General features: G+C 47.6%; 6 protein-coding genes across 6 annotated transcripts; 1 reads left to right on the top strand and 5 right to left on the bottom strand.

The window, feature by feature from the left end:
* Positions 1–41: 41 nt before the first annotated feature.
* On the bottom strand, positions 42–1992 carry F5Y00DRAFT_235486 (putative GTP-binding protein ypt5). The gene is made up of 5 exons (XM_048007565.1): positions 1473–1992; positions 1400–1419; positions 1298–1324; positions 1053–1244; positions 42–997 (listed from the first exon to the last, which is right to left on the bottom strand). Exons 1-5 carry the CDS (start codon positions 1546–1548, stop codon positions 647–649), a joined length of 666 nt encoding a protein of 221 aa, XP_047865610.1. The 5' UTR covers positions 1549–1992; the 3' UTR covers positions 42–646.
* A 270-nt stretch (positions 1993–2262) lies between these two features.
* On the top strand, positions 2263–5194 carry F5Y00DRAFT_235485 (putative SAC1 protein). Its single transcript, XM_048007564.1, has 3 exons — positions 2263–2807; positions 2873–4599; positions 4713–5194. Exons 1-3 carry the CDS (start codon positions 2600–2602, stop codon positions 4881–4883), a joined length of 2106 nt encoding a protein of 701 aa, XP_047865609.1. The 5' UTR covers positions 2263–2599; the 3' UTR covers positions 4884–5194.
* Positions 5195–5285: 91 nt separating this feature from the next.
* F5Y00DRAFT_235483 (uncharacterized protein) lies at positions 5286–10160 on the bottom strand. Its single transcript, XM_048007563.1, has one exon. The coding sequence runs from the start codon at positions 9773–9775 to the stop codon at positions 5996–5998; it is 3780 nt and encodes a 1259-aa protein (XP_047865608.1). The 5' UTR covers positions 9776–10160; the 3' UTR covers positions 5286–5995.
* Positions 10161–10287: 127 nt separating this feature from the next.
* On the bottom strand, positions 10288–12498 carry F5Y00DRAFT_235482 (t-SNARE). Its single transcript, XM_048007562.1, has 4 exons — positions 12290–12498; positions 12118–12206; positions 11291–12061; positions 10288–11230 (listed from the first exon to the last, which is right to left on the bottom strand). Exons 1-4 carry the CDS (start codon positions 12301–12303, stop codon positions 11031–11033), a joined length of 1074 nt encoding a protein of 357 aa, XP_047865607.1. The 5' UTR covers positions 12304–12498; the 3' UTR covers positions 10288–11030.
* A 2528-nt stretch (positions 12499–15026) lies between these two features.
* On the bottom strand, positions 15027–16495 carry F5Y00DRAFT_235475 (UPF0103-domain-containing protein). Its single transcript, XM_048007561.1, has 2 exons — positions 16135–16495; positions 15027–16049 (listed from the first exon to the last, which is right to left on the bottom strand). The coding sequence occupies exons 1-2, from the start codon at positions 16293–16295 to the stop codon at positions 15230–15232; spliced, it is 981 nt and encodes a 326-aa protein (XP_047865606.1). The 5' UTR covers positions 16296–16495; the 3' UTR covers positions 15027–15229.
* A 1806-nt stretch (positions 16496–18301) lies between these two features.
* On the bottom strand, positions 18302–21193 carry F5Y00DRAFT_56337 (TrkH-domain-containing protein). The gene is made up of 2 exons (XM_048013821.1): positions 19516–21193; positions 18302–19448 (listed from the first exon to the last, which is right to left on the bottom strand). Exons 1-2 carry the CDS (start codon positions 20978–20980, stop codon positions 18550–18552), a joined length of 2364 nt encoding a protein of 787 aa, XP_047865605.1. The 5' UTR covers positions 20981–21193; the 3' UTR covers positions 18302–18549.
* Positions 21194–21621: the final 428 nt, after the last annotated feature.

Here is a 21621-nt window from a genome sequence, read left to right as displayed (position 1 = left end):
TGTACGTGATAGAGGTATACATAAATTATACCTACATCATATATAAACCACAATGCAAATATCTCATTAAAGCTGATTTAATAGCATAGCATATCTCGTCTCGTCGTGAAGAAATGTTACTCTATTGCATTACTCGTCGAGCTATATACGTAGTAGCTCGGCAACGTTCAGTCTCAGTCCTAAGATCGTCTTAAACCACACGCATACGTACCTCTAGCTCATGACCGACTGCAATGCATCTAGCAGCCAAGCCTGTACCTTGAGAACTCGACCAACAAAAAATCAGGTATTAAAAAAAACGATGTATGCCCTCCTGCCAAGAAACTCCCAATGAAATATACACTTGAGCATCTCGCGCCTATCTTCATGCTTCTTAAATACCTCCAGTCTCTATTTTAGGCTGGATCTGGATAGTAGTTTGGCGCGAACAGTTCTCCAGAGCCTGATAGAATTGCAGAGCCTGGTGAAGTGCTCCTACTCGAGCGCTGCATGATCTCAACAACATCATGCTTGAGAATACAGTTAGAGCGCTGAGCAGGTGGCCCAGTACTAAATAGATCAGTATGATACGAGGGAATTCGCTGTACCAGGTCTCGATAGTGCCGTACCAGGTCCAGATAGTATCCAGTAGCTCCCAGAACTGCCTCTAACACGCGCAAGGCCCTCCTGATTGTGTATTTGCACCCTCCGGAGCTAAGCTGACGCCTCCCGGTCGCTGTCCAGGTCTAGTATGTCGGGGACCGACTTGATCGAGCGGCAACTTCTTCGCGATGGCGGTAAATAGTTCCCGGACATTCTCTGCAGTCTTAGCCGAAGTTTCGAAGAACAATAATCCCGCTTCGTTTGCGTATGCCTCAGCATCAGCAGTCGAGACGGCTCGCTTATCGGGTTGCTCGGTAACTAAATCCAGTTTGTTTCCGGCGAGGGCAATGATAATGTTCTCGTTCGCTTGTCTTTGCAATTCTTTTACCCAAGCCTTTGCCTTATCGAGGGATGCCTATGTTTACTGTCAGTCCACCTAACCACCGTTTCTTTGTTCCTAGGGGACGTACGGATTGGGTGATATCATAGACAACGACGGCGCAGTTCGCATTACGGTAGTACATGGGCGCAAGAGACTTGTACCGCTCCTGGCCGGCAGTATCCCAGATCTCAAACTTAACAGTAGTATTCTCATCTAAGGAAATGGTTTGTGTTAGGAAAGCAGCGCCGATGGTAGATTCGCGGTACGAGTCGAATTGATCCTAGATAGGTATTAGAGAATGAATTTTATAGAGTACGTGAAGAAGTCATTTACCTTCACAAATCTCAAGACTATGGAGCTCTGTTTTGTAGGAGTTAGCGAACGATGCTGCCTAAAATGGGAATGGGCTTGCTAGTGAGTGAGATAGTTAGGTACCTTTCCGACCGCAGATTCTCCTGTGATCTAATCAGCATACGATGCTACAAATATCTGAGGTTGTCATACATACCTAACAGTACTAACTTAAACTGCGCGAAGCGGCCGGTCACACCACCCCTACCTGCGGGCCCTGGTCGAGAAGCCATGACAGATAGTGAACGGGATCTGAAGATATCTCGAGTCTTTGGGAAGAGATGGAAGTTGAAACGGACAGGGATGGAGGGGAGACAGAGGCGACGATTGATAATGGAGACTTTACGGGGTCTGCCTTATCGGAAGGGAATTATTATCGTCAATCCTAACGGTATAGAATCAACGACGCAGTAACCGGGGACTGGGGGGTAACGGAAGACAGGCCGTAAAGTAGTAATCCAACTCTAAATGCTCATACGAGAAAAAAAGGATGGTATGGTATGAAATTAGCTTCGTGGATAAACGAGAGGTTGTTCGGAACAAGATGGGTTAAAGTGTGAAGTGTGTTGATTGATTACTGCCTTGGCTACGTTGCGATGTTGAAGGAAGCTAGAGGTAGTTGAAGAAGTGCATTGCGCTCTGAATGGTGAGTGGCTGAGCAGGTGAGCAGCGGTGGGGCAACACGTCGTCAGGGCTCGGGTAGTCGGTGCGTTGCAGGTGGCTACAGTGGAAACCACATGCAGCAAGTGAATGATATACGGTGAGCTGCTTCTTTATTGTTAGTTACATAACACGTGATTATATACCCAACCTATCAGCCTATGTAACACAACTGATGTGATTTGTAGTGCTCTTTGACAGTAATAATTCACTTATACGATATTTCCCTAGGTACGTACCTCTCTAAAGTTAACAGGGGCAACTTTGATAAGACTGGGACTTAGACTCCTTATCATTATGTATATGGACCATGCACATCCTGGAAATAGACCCTGTTACCTTTCTTGGCATCTACCATCTTGGCATCTTTGCGACCGGTCCAGTTGTCGAAATCCCCTTTCGGGAAATATAGATGTACACTATTTCATCAGCGGCAAACCCATAGGGATTTAAAGAAAAGCTGCGCAACTTCGCTTCAACTAACCAAAACGACGTGCTCTCACAGTCGTCTCACCCTCTTTACACTCCTTGTCCTTCTTACATGTTGATTTCTCTCCCTCTATTCTTGACTATCCTGCTATGAGTGCGTGCTGAGCATCACCATCATCATACAGCTAGCCCGTCATGACGCTCCCCTACCGGGACATTAATGTCCACGTAGCAGCAGATTCCTATACTTTTACATCGCCCTCCTCCCCTAATGCCCCGGCTCTTATTGTTGACCGCCCTACAGGCGATGTGAGATTAAGCGAAGCTTCTCACTTCCCTAGCAAGCGCGTATCTCGCGTTTCCAGTATACCTGGTATACTAGGCTTTCTCAAACTTAGACTTGGTATGTCTCCGATTATCTCCTCCCGGATATATGATATATGTCTTTGCAAGACTAACACAGCGCAGACAAGTATGTTATCGTCATCACAAAGAGCCAGCCCATGGGCCGTCTTAAGGGCCATATGGTTTACAAGATTATCTCCACCGAGTTTCTCCCTATGCGCGAGCGACAGATCCGCGACCCTGATGAGGACCAGTTCCTATCACTCCTCAAGACTTACATCATGAAAGGACCCATGTACTTTTCCTATTCTCTCGACCTCACCAACAGTTTCCAGAGACAAGCTACTATGGACAATTCGAGCCCACTCTGGATGCGAGCCGACGATCGTTTCTTCTGGAATAGATTTGTGCAATCAGACCTCATCAACTACCGTAGAACTGGCAACCGATCGCAACCAGGACCCCAACCGGGTGCTGACCCTTATATCCTACCAGTTATATGGGGAACCCTCGAGATCCGACCGACTACATTCAAAAATACACCCCTGACTCTTGTTCTCATCACTCGTAAAGCAAGACACCGAGCCGGAACCAGATACTTCACCCGAGGTCTAGATGAGGAGGGACACGCCGCCAATTACAACGAAACCGAACAAATTGTTGTTTTGAATGATACGGGTCGAGGTCTAGGTGGATATGCTGGGAGTACCGATATGCAAAGCGGCAAATACCGTACTTCGGAAGGGGCAGAGACGCAGGTATTATCTTACGTCCAAACACGAGGCAGCGTGCCTGTATATTGGGCTGAAATAAATGCGCTCAAATATACCCCTAAGCTCCAGGTCAGGGGTATCGAAACAGCCCTCCCAGCAGCCAAGAAGCACTTCGACGAGCAGATTCGGATTTACGGAGACAATTATTTAGTAAACCTAGTCAACCAGGGTGGGCGCGAAAAGCGCATAAAGGAAGCCTACGAACAGATGGTGCAGATGCTCGTTTCGTCACCAACAGACAAGGTCAAAGGTGACGCTATCACTGACGAGAAGTTCCATATTATCGAGCCCAGTTCCTCGAAACAGGAATATGATCGTCTGCACTATGTCTACTTCGACTACCACCACGAGACCAAGGGCATGCAGATGCACAAGGCCATGCTACTCGTCGAGCAGCTTCAAGATGCTCTCCTAAAGCAACAGTACTTCCGCGGTGTAGATATGCCCGCTAATGGTGGTCTCGAAACTAGAAACTTCCAGACCAGCGTCGTTCGAACCAACTGTATGGACTCTCTAGACCGCACAAATGTTGTTCAGAGCATGCTGGCGCGATGGACGCTAGACCGCATGTTCATCGACCTTGGTCTGCTCCAGCGAGGCGAGACTTTCGCCACCGCAGACACGGCTTTTGAATTCCTCTTCCGGAACATATGGGCTGATAACGCCGACACTGTGTCCAAATCGTACGCGGGCACCGGTGCTATGAAGACGGATATCACCCGCACAGGAAAGCGTACAAAGGCAGGTATTCTGCAAGACGGCAACATTGCCGTTACGAGATTCTACCTAAACAATTTCCGAGACGGCCCTAGACAGGATGCCTTCGACCTATTCCTAGGTGCCTACGAGCCTGCTGCCGCTAACATCGGCGCCTCGTTTATATTTGCGGACCGCAGACCTATCCTCATCCAGAGCATCCCCTACATTCTTGCCTTCAGCGTATTTTTCGTCTTCGTAGGCCTCTTCACAAGGCGCCTTCCGGGCTCAACCGTCTGGACTATCAGGCTCTTCATCCTATTCTGGTTGTTGGTCGCCGCCTGGTGTTTCAATTTTGTTATTAATAACGGGATGCTCTACGTAAGTTCCCTTCTCCCTCTCCCCTCTTCCTTTTATTTCGTCTCTCGATCCTGTCTGTATAAATACCAGTATTTATTATAGATAAGTTCCTAACTAACACAATAATACTACAGGTCAACTGGCCCAAACTCAACCCGCGACCCTGGGCTACCGAGGGCTACCAGAACACCATCACCAAGATCCACAACGACGCGCTGCTCGGCCCGTTCGTGGCTCGACACGAGCGCGGATTAAGCACCGCGCGCTATCTCAACGCGGAAGAGGGCAAGAAGAGGATCGAGTAAATTGGAAAAAGGAGGGAATTGCCGAGGGGCTTTCGTGTATTTTTACTTTATATTGTCCCTTCGACCCGGTTGGCCCATTCGAGATTACGCTCTAGCATAATTGCATAATTTGTCTTCACCTTGTTGTCTGCATGTCGTGTATTTAGATATTTGTTTGGAGTTTGTTTGCATTTGGTAGTTTGTCATCCGAGGTGTCATCAGTGTACAGCAAGCAAAGCATTAATGGTAATATGTATAGCCCCAGTCTCGATTCTGCCATTTACCTACCTACCTCCTACGTACCTACCTAACTAGCTTGCCCCTATTTCACTACATATTACTGCCCAAGTGCACCTACATGAGGTATCTCCGCCTAAGCTACGCGCCTCAAACACGTAATTCAAAAACAGAGAAACGCAGCCATGAGCAGAAAACTTAACATTATTACATATTACACAATCCTACAGCTGAAAAAAAAAAAAAAAAAACACCCGGTAATAGAAACGCGTATATCGTACACGTACGTATAACCAGTGTTCTGATCCCATTTTTTCCAATCCGCGCAATGCATACATAGGCAATTATTAGAAGTACTCCGAGTTCATGCCGACTCCATCCACGCCGCGCAACTGTGATTCTTCCTCCACGCACGACACAACACAGCATACCTCTCCTCTCCTCTCTTGTCTTCTCTTCTTTCTCGCAGGCACGCTCGGCTCTGCTCTGCTCTCTACTTCAAAGACTAAAACAAACAAACCATGCTAAAAAGAAACGCAGACACTAAGGAAAGAAACGTAGGTAGGTAGGTAGGCAGTACTGATAACAGTCGAGCATGTATATTTTACATGAGATACATAGAATAGGTAGGTAGGTAGGTAAAGAGAAAAAGTCGCCCGTGTGGGCTAAGTCGATAGTAGTGTAGTAAGTAGTAAGTAGTAAGTAGTAATAAAGAGTCATAAGAGAAAAGGGGAGCTAGACAGAAGGAGAAAAAGAAAACGCAACGCAACGCAACCACAGGGGTATCATTACCAAAAGATTATCGTCCAAGCAAAATCCTCCTATACTCGGTGCTCAACGCATGAGACCAAAGAATAACGCGGTATCTTGTCATCTGGATATTTCTTCCCTCGAGGCTATAGCCAGAGCAGCCACCTCACGACACCTACGATGCCCTTCCCCACGCCTAGTACTATACGAGCAAGCATGACTACGAACCAGACGTACCACATGAACCCGACGAGCACCCATTCGACGGCGAGCCAACCCGCGCGGCGAGCCCACCGGAACCGACGTCTTCGACGCCGCAGCATCTTATCCATAGTGTCCGTCACACGCTTCGCCTTGAGTCGTTGTGCATCCACCAGGTCGCGGTTCACCTCGTCCGCTTCGTCCGCGGCACGTCGCGTCATCTCCATCAAGTCGCCGCCTACGCGGTCATGTAAGACATCCACGCGCCGGTACAGCGCCGGTACGGTCTCGCCCGCAAACCGCGCTCTGCTAGTCTCCGAGGCCTGGATCGAGCGGGCGATGCTCTCCGAGAGTATCTGCGCTGTAGCCGGGTATAGTTGCGCCTCCGACACAACGACGCTGGCTGATTTGTCCGGTAGGAACTGGCGGATACCTGCCCACGGCAACCCGGCGGCATTGTCGTCGAGCGTAGAAAGCATGTATTGCTCGTGCGCACGCCGCGAAATTTCCATCGCCTTAATACCGGAACACAGGATTAGCGCGCGGATACGTGCAATCTCGCGCCTAGAAATCTGTGTGCCTTGGGGTGTCTGGCTACCGTTCGAGATTGACCAGTGGCGAGCACTCTCCGAAAACGTCCGAGAACCGAGGCGGGGTCGGTATCGGTTCTGCGAAGCTGGGAGAGAGGGCATATCAGCCAAGTCTATTAAGCTGTCCCGCGGCTTATCGATCGAGTCGCGTGGGCGTGATTCCGTATCGGAGACATCTGAGTCGCGGAGCAGATGAGGCTTGGTGTGTTCCAGTTCCGACGGAGGCGAAGCCTTGCGGATATCGATACGAGGCGGTTTCAGTCGGTCAAACCTAGGCGATCTAGGAGGTGGTGAAGTAGTGTGCGTTAGAGCAAGGGGTTCCAGCTCTCCAGAGATCGGCTTATCGAGGGATACTGACGCCGATTTGAATGGAGGCATAACGTCCAGGTAGTTCTTCCGACGGTTGCTCTCATCCCGACGTCGCGAGTTGCTACGAGACAAGGCAAACGAATTCCTAAGTCTACCTCTCTTAGAATCATCCTCCGAGTCTTCGCTCGACGAAGATGACGAAGAATCCTCAGTGTCAGAATCTTTCTTCCATAAGAAGTCAGTGACTTTAGAAACGCCACCACGTATCATGCCATCTAATTTGGCGCCTCCTTTAAAAATAGTTCGAAGACCAACCTGCTCATCGGGTTTTATTTTAATACTTCCCATGCTACGGTGTGATTTGTGGCTCTCGTTGGTATTTCGCGGATTGAGCTTGCGTGTGAGGCTCTTAGACCTACGCCGATCAGGCGAACCAAATCGCTCCGTAGTCCCAGTAGAGGGACTTAGTAGCTCAGGCTGCTCGGTAGGACTATCCACCTTGTCACCTTTATCGCGGACCAAATTATCAGCACCACGTTCTCGCTCCTTACTACGATCGCGGAAGATACTCTTAACCCTTGAGAAAGGCTTTCGGCTGGGAGACCCCGGTCGGCTATCAGGCGGGGAAATATCCATGCCAATGGTTGGCATATAAATATTACGGCCTCGTGATCTTGTCTCTGGCGACGCTGGTCGAGAAGAGTCCAACTCCACCGATAGCCTATAATTCTGACCAGGGACCTCAAGACTGGCACGCCCCGACCCTGCAGGAGACCCTTGTAATACTCTTCCACGGCCGACTTTATCATAATTATCAATGACCTCAACTCGTGAATCCTTACTACTACGCATCTGCTCCGGAGTATGGGAAGTCTTCTCAGACATCACCATATTTGCGGGCAGTTGCTTGAGGCGCCCAATATCAGGCTCGTCCGAGGTTTTCTGCTCCTCATCAACTTCTTTCGCCAGCATCTCCATCATCTGTTTTTCCAGTAGATCCGTGCCGTTAGCACTAATAGTACCGGTACGGTTTCGTCTCTTGCGGTCACTCTCACTATCCGACGTATCTGACAATGAACCCTTCCTAAATCGTAAGAAGTCATGGCTATGGGAGGCATTATTCGGTTTGTGGTGCATTCCCCTTAGATCTTGAAGCTTTTGACGGGCACGCTCCCGTGCGCTTAAAGAAGGCATCTCGAACTCCACCTTAGTTGGACTCGTATGGTCTGTCTCTGAAGCAGCAGTGGCATCACCCACGTCGCCTTCCTTAATAGAAGGTATGGAAAGAATAGACGTAATAGGTTCGTTTGCCTGGTAGGATATCGGGACCTGGGTTTCCGGCTTTTGCGAGAAGATCTTGGAATAGTGACGGTCTTCAATGAGATATTTGTTATCTCCCTGTTCTAGCCAATAGGCATCCGCAAGCATATCTGCGGGATCGATGGTCCAATCGATTCTTAGCCGCTTAGGTTTCGCTATTGTCGAGATCGGTCTCGGAATATTAGAAGGGGGGAGGTCTTGATCAGGACGTTCGTGTGCTCCCGGAAAATGAGGCAATGAAGAAGACCCAAGTGATAGGGCTGACGTCGCTGCAGATGTTGCCGCCTCGTCAATCCAATCCGTCACCCTTGAAGTATCCGAGAAGCCTTGCGCCTCTCCATCAATGGCTTTGCGTTCCCGGGCTCGGACCTTCCGGTTCCGAATGTATTGAAGGGGATTGTAAGCCCGACCCAGTGAGACTTGCGGTGCGCCAGTAAGAGGGTTCAAGGGTGATCCAAGAGATGCGGAGGGCGTTGAAAGGTTAGAAGATGAAGGTCGGGAGCGGACGTCCTGTTTAAGTAGTGGTGGGAGAAATTGTAGTAGCCTTCTGTATTGAGCCATCAATTCAAGGTATTCCTTCGCCTTCTGAGCCCGATTAAGAGTTGAAGACGAGAAATGGTACTGATAGCTACCATCAGGATCGAAAGACTGCAATGGGCTAGCCATTGTCGATGCCGACATGATCCTCGGAGACAGAGCTTTCTCGGGTCTTGGTGAAATATTACGAGAAGTCCTTCTCTGTTGCTGTAAGTGCTGCTTAAGACCACCCCCAGCCAGACTGTCAGGAACTTGAGCAAGTCGGGGAGGGATAGGAGTCGACATATTTCTCCTTTCTGCCATACGCCTCGATTCACTCAGGTTGAGAGCCATGTTCACAATCTGAGTGGAATCAACATCAAGGGGGGCCGTACTTGGTCGCGGAGTTGGAGTTGGGATCCTTGAGATTCCTCGTCCACCATGGCTATGCCGTCTCTCCTCTTCATCAGGGATCGGACTTATTGTTCGCTGTGTTTGGCCATCGCTCGACCTCCTCATTTCCTGCCCATCAATACCCAGCCCCATCCGAGGGGCACCCGTTGCATTCAACTTATCCGGCACAGCAAGAGACCCCTTTCCCTTGCGGCTGTCTACCGGTAAACGTGATCGCCTATGACCATCATCCCGACTCGTCGACCTTGGTTTAGGCGGTTCGTTGATAAGGGGATTGGCAAGGAGAAAGCCTCCACTCGATCGGGGTTTATGTGACCGGCGCCGTCTATGCACCTCATGATTCAGGTCCTTACCTCCCTGGTCCGGCGCATGGGGGCTCGAGTTCGATTCGTCGGGGTCTATGCGAGAAGAATAGGATAGGGTGGTTGTACCTGTTGAAGGCTCGTTAAGGCTTGCAGCAGCGCTAGATTCGCCGACCTCGTAACTACCACGGCTATGTGAAGACCTTGCCGTCGGTAATCGGCTTTGGTAGATGGCAAACGAATCACCACCACTATTGTCCTTCATCGTGCCCATGGCATCAGCCTTATCAATATGTCTTCTCGCATACCAAAGAACACTCCCAAGGGTTTAATGGGTAATGGGTAATGGGTAATGGGTATGCTATCTCTTTTGAGGTTCCCCGTCGACAGACCTGGACATTTTGGAGGTTTCCGACAAGCTGAAAGAACAAGGGAGGTCTACAACAAAAGTGCTTGGTTGCTATGTAGATGATAATTTTAAAGGTGACCTTTATACTCTTTATTCAATGTTTCGCAAACATTCTATTAACCGCCAGTATCTCCTGCATAAAACTGAGTCTATTGAGTATTGTCGAAACTCATAAATGGTACCTGTGTATGATGAAGGTTATGATGAAGGTCAAAAGCATCTCAAATATGGAGCGGTCGCGGTTCGCGGCATGCGGCATGCAGCATGCAGCTTGCTACTGCCAGGATGCGATGCTCCTGACTTTTACCCGGTAACTTTATTTTAATTGGGCCGAAAATGGGTCTGACGCTTAAACCAAGGACGCATGTGAAGGGATATCAGGTGCTTAAATTCATATTTGGTGATACCTAGTCTGCGGTTATATGCATATACCCAAGAACAACCCCCTGAGACATACCCCAAAATAGAGACTAATTAACACCAACACCTGATTCGATTATGTACTTACGTGTCGCCCAGTGTTAAATACTCCAGTACGTATGCCTTCACTAATAGTTCCACAACATTATCACACCAATTCAAGTACGCAAACAACAGACAACAATACACACACTCAGCATTAATGCAAGTTGCAGTCCAATGAAACAGCACTCAATAAAATTCTGCGTAGTGAGTCCAAACGCCGGGAAATGCGAGCAACTCCTCTTCTCCAAGCCTGCTTACAAATAAGACCGAGTACACAAAGGATTGATTTTCTCCTAGGACCAGGTAGCCAGAAAGCTACCAGAGACAATCCGCCCCTTCTATCGGTAGGTAGCCAACCTTCGCTTTCCGTCCATTGGAATCCAATATCGAGTCTGACTTCCAGCTGACGAATCAAGCGGTTCGGCTTCAAATTACCACGCAAAAAGGTATCCGAGTTAAATATGTATAATGACGACGGGGAGGTATAATATACGAAGCGAACACGAAGGAGATTGCGTGCCAAAGTTCGTGAATAGTAGGTGTGATGAGTAGTGGGGAATGAGCACATCCGCCTGTCCTACTTGTACTTTCTTTCTAAGTAGATTAGACTGCGATGAAGCTCGATTATAAGGAAAGAATAAGTAGCAATCCTGTATTACGCGCCCGAATGCCCACCGCTAGCGATAAATGCCCTTGGATGGGCTCTTTCGCTAAGAAGTTGGGGAACAGCCACGTTTTCGAACCATGACCGGATGTTTGGTTGTATGATGTCGCGCTTGGTAGCCGTGTTTTTCGCCGCATTTGTAACCGATACATATACCGCGACGATGATGACGATAACGGCAATAATAGCAACTAGATAAAAACGTCAATTCCCCATACACATTAGTAAAAGAAGCGAGGGTAGACACATACCGACAATACCCAAGCAAATCCACTTCTTCTTTCGTGTCGCCCTAGCAGTGTTGACAGCTACACCCACTTCTTGATTACCTTTGTCGAGATTCTCAACTGTTTCTTCAGCCTTTTGCTCAATGTTGGCAATAGCGACTTCTTGTTGAATAATGAGCGTATCCATATCTTGGAACAGCTGCGCTAATTCGATCATCTGCTGCTCGATCTTCTTTAATTGTGCATGACGATCCTGCACAGCGCTCAGAACAGCTTGGGCTTGACCACGACGGTTGCTCTGCATTAATGCTTGCTGGAAAACCTGACCACCAGTTTGATCCTCAACGGCAGCTCGCACCTCTTCCTCGTCGGCATCGGGTCGTACGATGCGGTATTGTCGCGCCATCTGTTCTTGGGTCTTCTTGCGGAACGCCGACTCGACACCCTGGTAGGCCCTAATCGCATCCTTTAATCGGCTGTCGACGCGTCGAACTTGTTGAGCAAACTTCTGCTGGCTCTCAGGGTTGCTCTTTAATTGTCGGACGCGGTCGGTGAGCGATCTATAATGGGCCATAGTCTCGGAGCTGAGGGCATCTAGTTGGCGATTGGTGTTGCTGGAAGCGGAAGCGTCGGCGTCGTCGAGGGCTCTTTGTTGAAGCATCTTAAGTTGGTCAAGATTTCGGTCAATCATATCGATCCCGCGGTTGATTTCCGTGACCTCGCCCAGGATAGAGTTCGCATTTCCACCTCCAAAGCCGCCTTGGTTTTGGGTGAGCGAAGCCATCTCGACATTTGCTATATTTCATTAGCGTGATGATATAGGGCGTCGCATATCGTATTTGAAAACGTACAGCCATATTCATCTCCGTACTCTTGTTGTCCGTAGCCGTTATTGACAGCGCTATTCCGCTCGTCAAAGGGGTTCTGCTGCCCACCGTATCTAGATTAATGAAAGTGTTAGTCGCTTAAACGGCGCTTTTATCGCAATTGTGTTTTACGATTCGAAAAAATGGTATAACAAACCCGTACTGTGCCATGATGTTAGTGATTATTTATCCCAGAATACCAGTTCTGTGAAGTTTGAAGTTTTGAAGAAACAATGGATGAAAATAAAAATAGTAGGTTTACAAAAGGATAGGAAATGCGTGTGGTATTCTGTATTCTAAATTGGGTGGATCGATTGAAACACTCAAGGGGTAGATTTCTTACACTCATGGCGCTTCGGCGGCTTTGTCTGCTAGGGAGCAGACTCGGCTAGGATAAATTAGGTACTTTCAAGATGGATCTCGTCTGACGTCTCGTTTGTTTGCACTAATTCGAGAGGCTTATCAATATTCGGGTTCTCTAATTTATGGTTTATGGAAAAATAGATGGAGGAAAGAATTAAAGTTTACAAAAAATAAGAATCGCAACGATACTGACAGGAAAGAAAGATGTTCTGGACAGTTGGTTTATTTGTTGTTGCAAAGAGGAGCCAAGCTGACAAGCTGAAGCCAAAAAAAGGGTTTGAATGGATGGAACTAGCCCGGACGGGTGGAGTCCTAAAAGTGGTACTAACACTCTTCTAGGCAATATACAAGGCCTATGCATCGTATCGTCTAGCCCAATTATAGAGACCCAGTACACTAACACTTAGGTACCTGGCCTGTCTCCTATAAATGATCCACCTCAAATATTATTGGCTCTGCATCGCCTGAATCTCTAACCTTGTATCAGATGCGAGAATCGCCTGCCGATTTTTGCATGCGTAAATTCACTAGCTGCGGCAGCTATGGGATCAATTATCGGTCTAACCTTAATGCAGAATGCAAACTTGGACTCTTCAAAATTGACTAGAATTGAAGTAGCTAGTGAATTCTCATCTGCATGTAAGATTGAGTGGCAGGGTACATAACATTATTCTTAGCCTGCGTCCTAAGCATCCAGGTAGCCCTACCGCTTAAGGGTAAGGTGGTGGCAGTGATCAACTTTACAATTTTCCTAGTTTGGTTTTTAATCCTCTAACATTTCGTCTTAGTATAAACGTACCATTTCATATGATCATATCCATGCCATATAAAATCTTATCCCTTTTATCAAGATCTTCACTTGTGGAGAATGCGATAGGATATTCTCAAAAGTCTCACGCGAAGCTCGCTTTAGCTAAGGACTAATAGCCGCAGAATCAGCTTATACCTAACTAACAGCATTCGATCACCGCTATATCTTTCCCCTTTTCCATATAAATACCTAACAGGTAATCTAAAAATTGCCGGCTGGGGTAATCGCACTAACTCCCCAGCACAGCCGTCCCAAATCCAGTCTCCTTGAGGCTGAACAACCAACTTTAGGTACATAGTACGAAGTATACGATGAGGTTTGACATAGCCTCAGGAGAGTTCTTAAAGCACCACTAGTTAGGTATAAAACAAAACACTTGCGTCAGGCTGAGCCACCCGATCGATAAGAATTCCTCGTTACTATTACTACAGTCAGACCTGTCTATAGCGAATCTACAATATAACGAATCCTCGCTTTAGCGAATTCATTTTAGAAATTTTTGAAATTTATATGTAAAATAACGAATTTTTTTATATAACGAATTCGTTAAATTTTTTGATTTGTCATCACGTAATTCGTTGTATAAAGGTAAACTTTTAACCTTTTTTAGGTAAGCACTAAGCCGTTTTCGGAAATATTTCGTTGAATTTCGCTAAAATCGGTTTAAGCTTAAGACTTCAAGGTGCCCCTTACCATTTTAGGTAATAATGTGGCCTGTGCACTTACCTACTATATAACGAATCCTCGATATAGCGAATCCAAAACCATGAAAAATTTAATTCGTTATATCGAGGTCTGACTGTACATATGTACCTAACCTAGCTCGAGTTACAGGATCACCTCTCGGATCGGCCCCTGTCAACCAACAGATCTCTAGCCATTCAACAGTAGGTATCCGTTTCAATTCTTCACGTCGATCAATGCCAAGCTACCACTTACGCTAAGAAAACACCCCAGATGTTCTCCAGTCTCCAGTCTCCAGTCCGAATGTCGTCTTTGAACCTATCCGAGTCCGACCATTAGGACCAATTAGCTCTATTGACATCAGCCACGCAGGTCACACGTAACCGAACTCAGCATAATGTTAAGCTTGAATCTCTAGTTAGGCAACCATTTAACGGCAGCTCGCATCTGTACTCCAACCTGAATGATCACAAATCCGAGATCTCGTATGTAACAACAAGGTTTAATCGTATTCCAGTATAATGGCTCGTATCAGACCGCCACTAGAAGCCACGGCGACTCGTCATCGTCAAAATCTCGCCATTATGGAGTCCAGTTGTGGTGAGATGCCAACTAAGCGTATACATCCAATTTTGAGCTCATCCAACCTATATCGTAGAACTTTTTAGTATATTACCAATTATCACATCTCTCGCGGCTTAGTAATTCATTATATATGTATTCCAATAATACCATCCACCACTATAATGTTACGGGCAGTTCCAGGATATTCATCGTCAGGATCAACTATTTCCGAAGACTGGATCGTTGTCAGTCTAGAGAAAGTGCCGTGGATCGCTGTAGTGAAACTCGGAATATTTGGGGCATCGAGTCGAAATCATCAGATAAGAGAGATCAAACTTTGAATCTCAAGATGACCTATTCATCAAGACATTAGCCTCCCTAGCTTTTTAAGCATGTACATGACGGCTATCCTATCACTCTCCTGAGACATGTGTTAATATTCTAATATCAAAAGCGTAAAGCAATGACAACATGTTATAACATAACAGATAGATACCTAGGAATAAATCCGAGCATCAGCTTCTAAGCATCAGCTTCTAATTTAGGCAAGAATCGTATCGTATCATAAGCTATCCATTTCATGAATTCAGTAGTAATTAGTACATCTATCAACTTCGGAGCGCGAGCTCATCTATTACTAACTCCTCATCCCCAAGTCCCCATCTATTACCCCCCTTAGACAATCGCGTACGCAGATGCGTAGCTCACGCTCGAGTCTGTGACATCCTCGACCAAGCTGCTGCGTTGGTACTGTACGAACTTGAATCGATACTTATCGGGGTCCGGTTTGTCTTTTGCTAGCTCCTCCAGGGCCGCCATCACAACGCCGATAGGGTGACGTCCGCAGACGGTATTCTTGGTGTGCCTGAGGTTGTCAACGAATTTGTTGTGGTCTCCCGACGCAACGGCGTCCATGGCCAGGTGGTCAACCTGCTTAATGCTTTCATGTATAGGTGGGTTTGTTGGCTTAGGCGTCTTTCGGCTTAGAGACTGTAGTTGGTCGACCTTGCCCTCCGGCGCATAAGCCGTGTAACTGAATCTCGAACCCCAGTGACAGAAGTCAGAGCTCACGATAAATGCGTTATCTGGGTCTTGTAGGTACGGCGCTAACAGCTTGCCGAACTCTTTCTCCTCGGCGCCGTTATTGTCTCCAATGAGGATTGGTACGATAGTAGGATACTCGGCCTCGGACGAGAAGGTCTGAGTGAGCCGTTTGTAGAGAAACGGGAGATGCATCTCTAGCGAATGCTCGTCCACATCACCTCTGCTGGGGATATCTTGGAATTTGCCCGTGTCGCGAAGCTGTTGGACTACATCCTCATCGACAGTTAAGTCGCCAAAGGGTGTCTCGTACTTGGCAAACTTGGTTAGGGCGCATCCGCGGAGGTAATACGTATGAGAAGGTCCGAGGACAAAGACTCGTTTGGCTTTAGTGAGGTCGAGACACTTATACGCCCAAGCTGCGCAGGGTCCTGAGTACGAATAGCCTGCATGTCTTTGTGCAAGCTAGAAGTTAGGAATTCCGCAGGAACAACGGAAATGTATAATTAACTAGGGGATAGAAGAGGAAAGGAACCTACGGTGCAATCACGATTTTGGCTCCGGGAATCGGGAGGCCGTTGTCATCGATGGAGCTTGGGACATCGTTGAGAAAGTTGTCGAGCTGGCTAGACAAGCTATCGGGATCCCCATCGTACCAACTGTCTGCATGACTAGCATCTCGAGTCCCTTTCAGCTTCATTTTCGAGGGTAGAACTATTTATAGTCTATAAAAGAGAAGAGCCTGGCCTTGAAGACAATGCGTCGCTTAGATCTCTACATTCACGATAAAAAGTAAAATAAGGACAAGGGGAAATCGAATAGGTCTGGACAGGTACCTGTTGATCAACAGCGGGCAGATAGTACCTACCCCGCTGCCCCGCGTTCCTGGCAGTGAGCGCCCAGGAGCCTTAATCGGAAAGCTCAAGTGTACGTCAGTACGTCTAGAATGACGTAGGTAAGATATGCAAGTTGTGAAGGTCATATTATTCCTGTTCCGCGGTATCAAAACTCGCAGAATTGCATATGTGAACTGCTATTCCAAACGCGCTATGATTCCCTCAATCTTCAATCATTATAGCGTAGTTAAGAATTAAGCAAACAATCAAACAAGCACCACCAAGGAGTTCAAGCTATAATGACGCTCGACAACTTTTCGACTAGTAGAACTTGTCTCCCAAGGTTATACCCTATTATCTTAAATCTTTAAATTATATGTTTCACTCAAAACTGTGACCTTCCCAGTTCATAGCCACCTATGTCTATATCTCACCAGTCTCTTTAGTGTTGCCATTTATAGTCCCATCTAACTATTCAACTTGGATGAATATGGCGATACCATAAATTATAGTCTTCATTATAGTCTATAAATATATACTCAATTCTGTTTTCGTTTTTTAACGTGCGGCTCTAAGAGAAGGGATGTAAAGTCAAGATACTCAGTTCTGTCGCCATTATCGAATCAACTTGAGAAACGTGGGTGGAACACGCTTCTTTGGGATAAAGCTCTGATGGAGGGTATCTTTAAGCTTATATCTAAAGTGAATAGCCCATCAAGGCTAAACGAGGACTTCTTGTCACGACCATATACCCCCATATATTCAAGAAGACAATGTAGGTGAGTAGAAAATAGTAGCTTACTACTCAGGGTTAAAACCGCTTCATATAATGCTTAACACTGGCTGTAGTTAATATTCAATCTGCTTGGAGCTTTAAGCATCAGGGTCGTAAATATTCATTCAAATATACAGCCAATAAATAGACCATAGACGTCGATACTACTTCATAACTCCTTATAAAAATCTGAATAGAATCGTAGTTAGTTATAGAAGCATTAGGGATATAATATTTCAAGCGGATACCCCTTTCGATATACCCCTTACTATTACTTAACTCCCGCAATGGTTAAATGTTTGAAATCCAATGACCGCCCATTCAACTCGACTTCGACCAGCTCATCTCTCCAAGTTGTCTTCAGCACGGCTTCTTCAATAGCTTCGTCGTCGTGCACTTCCTTCCGGGCTAATGGTAGGACTTAATTGATCTGAGATATGAAGTTGAATTGGGAAAATTATCCTTTCCATCTGACGAGATATTCCAGAATTGGTTTGCCACCAGCTTTGTTCATTCGTCGTTTCAAGAGTGAATCTATTTTGAATGTATTTCGAACGAAAGCAGATCGTTAGTGTCTCCGTCCACGCAAACCCGGGGTGTTTCCTGATTTCTCGCTGAAGTATTTCAAAGCGATCAGCAAGACCTCTCCGCAGACCACTCTAGTTTCTCAGCAAAGTGTTGGCAAAAGCCGAATAACGTTACCAAGTCACATAGCTCGAAGTAGCAGGTCTCGTCTGGGCGTGCAGAAATCTGCGCACGAAAATCCAATTAGGTAGATTTTTGGGTAAATAATCACAGCCGATTCTAACAGGAAAAGCAAGCACCTGAGTATCAAGAACGCCGTCATACTAAGATGATACGAGAAAATATCTTTTCATTCTCGTAGTAGTAGTAAAGCCTAATAAGACTATGGCTCCATGTCTTACGCATGATAAAATCTTGTTATCACACATACTAACTATGACTAAGGCGAGCCTCTGAAGAATTCAATAACTTCTGTATTTCGTGACCATGTGTGTGTGTGTATGTACTGCCCGCTCGCTTATAACGCCTGATTAATCTTGAAAATAGCCACCAAGTCAAAGTCCAAATGTGTTTTCTGGCCCTTGAACCGCAATACTTGCCTCTATTACTCCGTCTAATCGCGTTGATATCCTAATAACAAAAAATAAAAAGAAGAATAAAAAAGAATCTAAAAAGGGGGGGGAGAGAAGAATATGACAAAGGAAAAAACGTAAAGTATTTAGTGGTGAGTGTTAAATGTCAAAGCACCTGGTTTAACTACGAAGTATGCTCACGGCATCATCATTCGTACTCAAAACAATCACGGCTGGCGCCAAAGCTCAACGCGAGAAAGCAGACATGCTCCGAATCTCAGCGTCCTCCTCCTCGTACTCGGCAAGCTTCTTCCCCGGCAACCGGATAGCCCTGTCCAGCGCGACAGGCAGGCCTCTGTGCCGACCTCTCAGCATGACCAAGATCATGATGATCTTGCTTCCCGTGTGCATGCCCCCGCTCAAGCTGTAGCTCTGGTCGGGCAGGCCGATGCTAATGCCGATGTTCGTGTAGCCCGAGACGATCTCGAATAGGATGTTGAAGACGCTGTACGAGACCGGGTCCGCGAGCGAGTGGCTCGTCTCGATGAGCGTGATGAAGAAGAGCATCAGCGCGATCCACCATACGTCGTGGCTGAGCTGGCCGCGCACCTGCTGCGAGACTAAGCTGGGGGGACCGGCGGGCGGGTGGTTGTGAAGAGAGTGCACCGAAGCTCGCCCGAAGTCGATGGTTTTGGCGCGGCTGAGCGGCTTGATCGCTGGCGCGGGCGCGGGTGCGGCGACGCCGACACCTTGGAAGGCCGTCATGCGACGCTGGAGTTGGCGGCCTACGAATGCCGTGCCGCGTCGACCGACGGAAACGAGCATCTTAACGGACTTAGCGGTCGGAGCTCGCGAGACCGCGTCCCAGTTTTTGTTGTTGTTGGTCGTGGCTGGCTGGAGTCCGGTTTCGTCTAGGATATTGGCGGCATCTTCCTCGACGATACTGCTGCTTGCGGAGTGGAGTTGTTCCTCTTCAGGCTGGTCGCCTTCGTAGATACCCAACGATCGCTCTTCGTAGACGTTGGAGTTTCGCATGGTGATGATGTGAGGGTAGGCCGCTGTATAGTACACGACGAGCCAAAGTACTAGAATGTCGAAATACATGGCTGAAGGTGATACTATAGCATATCCTCCTGAAGGGATCGCTGTTCAACTTGTTAGCTCGGTATCCTTTTCTAAAGTATCAAGTGTTATTATCATAAGGGAACTTACAGAATCCCTGGAAGAGCGCGTCGAAAATGCGCTGGCCGATGGGAATAGCATCCATGGTCGGGTTTCCAATGCTAAGAAGCAGAATCAAGACCCAATCCACTATCACGAACGCTCCAAACGTAGCCGCAAACATCCACGTATCCTTGGCCGGAAACAAACTGGTATACACGCGACGGGGGAACTTCAAGATGAAGTCGAAACCCTCTTTCCAGACGCCGTACTCCTTATCCTTAGAAAGAAGATTCAGGAGAGTCGACATGCTCCAGATTATAAACCGCATGAAAACCGGGAAAGCCGCCGGGCCCGCGAGCGACAGCAGCGTGACGACGACGAGCAGGAAATACGAAGACTGGAAGGGTATGAAGCCCGCGTCCAGGAGCGTGAAGCCGGCGTTGTTGTACGAGGATATGGCCAGGAAGATGCCCGCCCACCACGGATTCTGGGCGTTGACGGCGGCGGTGTCGACCGCGTAGACAGACATCCAGGCGCCGAGAGCGATGGCACCGAAGAACTGGCAGAGCACGAAGTAGACGAGGACGAAGACGGACAGGAATTTGAGCGAGCGATACTCGACGCCGCCGAGGTACTCTCGTTGATCCTCCGATAAATTGAAGAACTGCCCGTTCCTCCCGATATTGCGCTTCTGCTCCGTTAGGAATGTCTGCACGTTGAACCCCTCGAACGCCGTCTTCGATTCCACCGTTCCAGATCGTCGTCTCGTCGCTCCGCTCTGATGAGATTGCGTCTGGTAGATGGAGTGCGCGGTTGTCGCCGAGTGGCCTCCTTCGAGGGATTTGCCCTCCTGGACGGGCTCGAGGAAGCCGACGTGGTGTTGCTGCTGCTGGCCCCTTGCGTTTTCGACGTCGATTTCCGGAATAGTTCCCTCCTCGGCAAGAACCTGTCTTCTAGTGGACGAAGACAGGTTCCTCACATGGCTGGTAGGCCGGGCCTTTTCTCCCGCACGGCCCTTTCCAAACGACGACATGACCTGCAAGCCAAACATAGCACCCGTCATTCCGACGATAGCACCCGTTCCCGACACCTTCTTCTTCCTCTTCTCGCGTTCCATCTTGACGATATCCTCGAACCGCTTCTCGAAGATATGTTTCCGGAACGCGATCGTAACGTACGAGATCAACACCTGGCTCCCAATCATCATCAGCACGCACAGCTCGACCTGCTGAAACGTCGTCAACTGGCTGACGTTGACGGTATTAAGCCCGGACGCAGTCAGCGCCGACATGACCATGAACATGCTGTCCCACCATCCGACGCTGTACTTGGGAGCCGAGGCGCCCCAGAAGATGAGCGTGGCCACGATCGTGGTGCCGATGAAGTACGCATAGTGCAGCGTGATGTAGTTGACTGGAGGCAGATACGGTCTTATGGCGTATGCCGCGTTGGTCAAAGTGTCATGAACTTTAGGATGTTTGTCGCCGAAATCATCCCACCATTGAATCCCCATAGCTGGTGGCTACCTATCTCTAGCCCTTAAACGAACGTGTTGAAACTTCGGTCCAGCCGCGACGGCGATTTAAAAGACAAGAAGGAAAGTTGGTAATAAACGAATAAACGAATGAACAAATAAATGAATGAACGAATGAATGAACAGCGGTGGGTTTGGGGAAGTTTTTTTTTTTTTTTTTTTTGTGCCTCTTCCAGAAGTCTTGTTTTTTCTGTCCAACGAAGCACGGCCTATGTGCTGCCCAAAACACAGATAAGATCACCAGGGTTTGCGGAGATGCCCACCCTGTTCTGCCTGTAGGATTCCGTATGTCCAGTTTTCCGAAATGGCATCTTATGTACCTAGACCTATTATAATCATGCCACCGAGTCAAAGAATGATTGGTTTCTTTCTTTAGAACAATCGCTTGTATGTATAGCTCAACTAACAAAGCTATTCTTTTAATTCTATCATATACGTAGAAGCCAAGTTGATTCGCCCTATTACTCCTAATCCAAGAGCCACATGCTAAAACATCAAACATCAAACAGATTTCAGACCCTGGCAGCCCTGCTGGCTTGGTATTGCTTGATGATCCTAACCGACCAGGGGTTGCATTGCGCTATGCTCGTGGCAGCGTGGCAATGCATTGAACGCGGAAG

This window comes from Daldinia vernicosa (genome assembly GCF_022497035.1).
Source record: "Daldinia vernicosa strain CBS 139.73 unplaced genomic scaffold F5Y00scaffold_19, whole genome shotgun sequence".
Classification (NCBI taxonomy): domain Eukaryota; kingdom Fungi; phylum Ascomycota; class Sordariomycetes; order Xylariales; family Hypoxylaceae; genus Daldinia; species Daldinia vernicosa.
The sequence above is the reverse complement of the archived record's forward strand: the minus strand, read 5'-3'. Positions and strand labels throughout refer to the sequence as shown.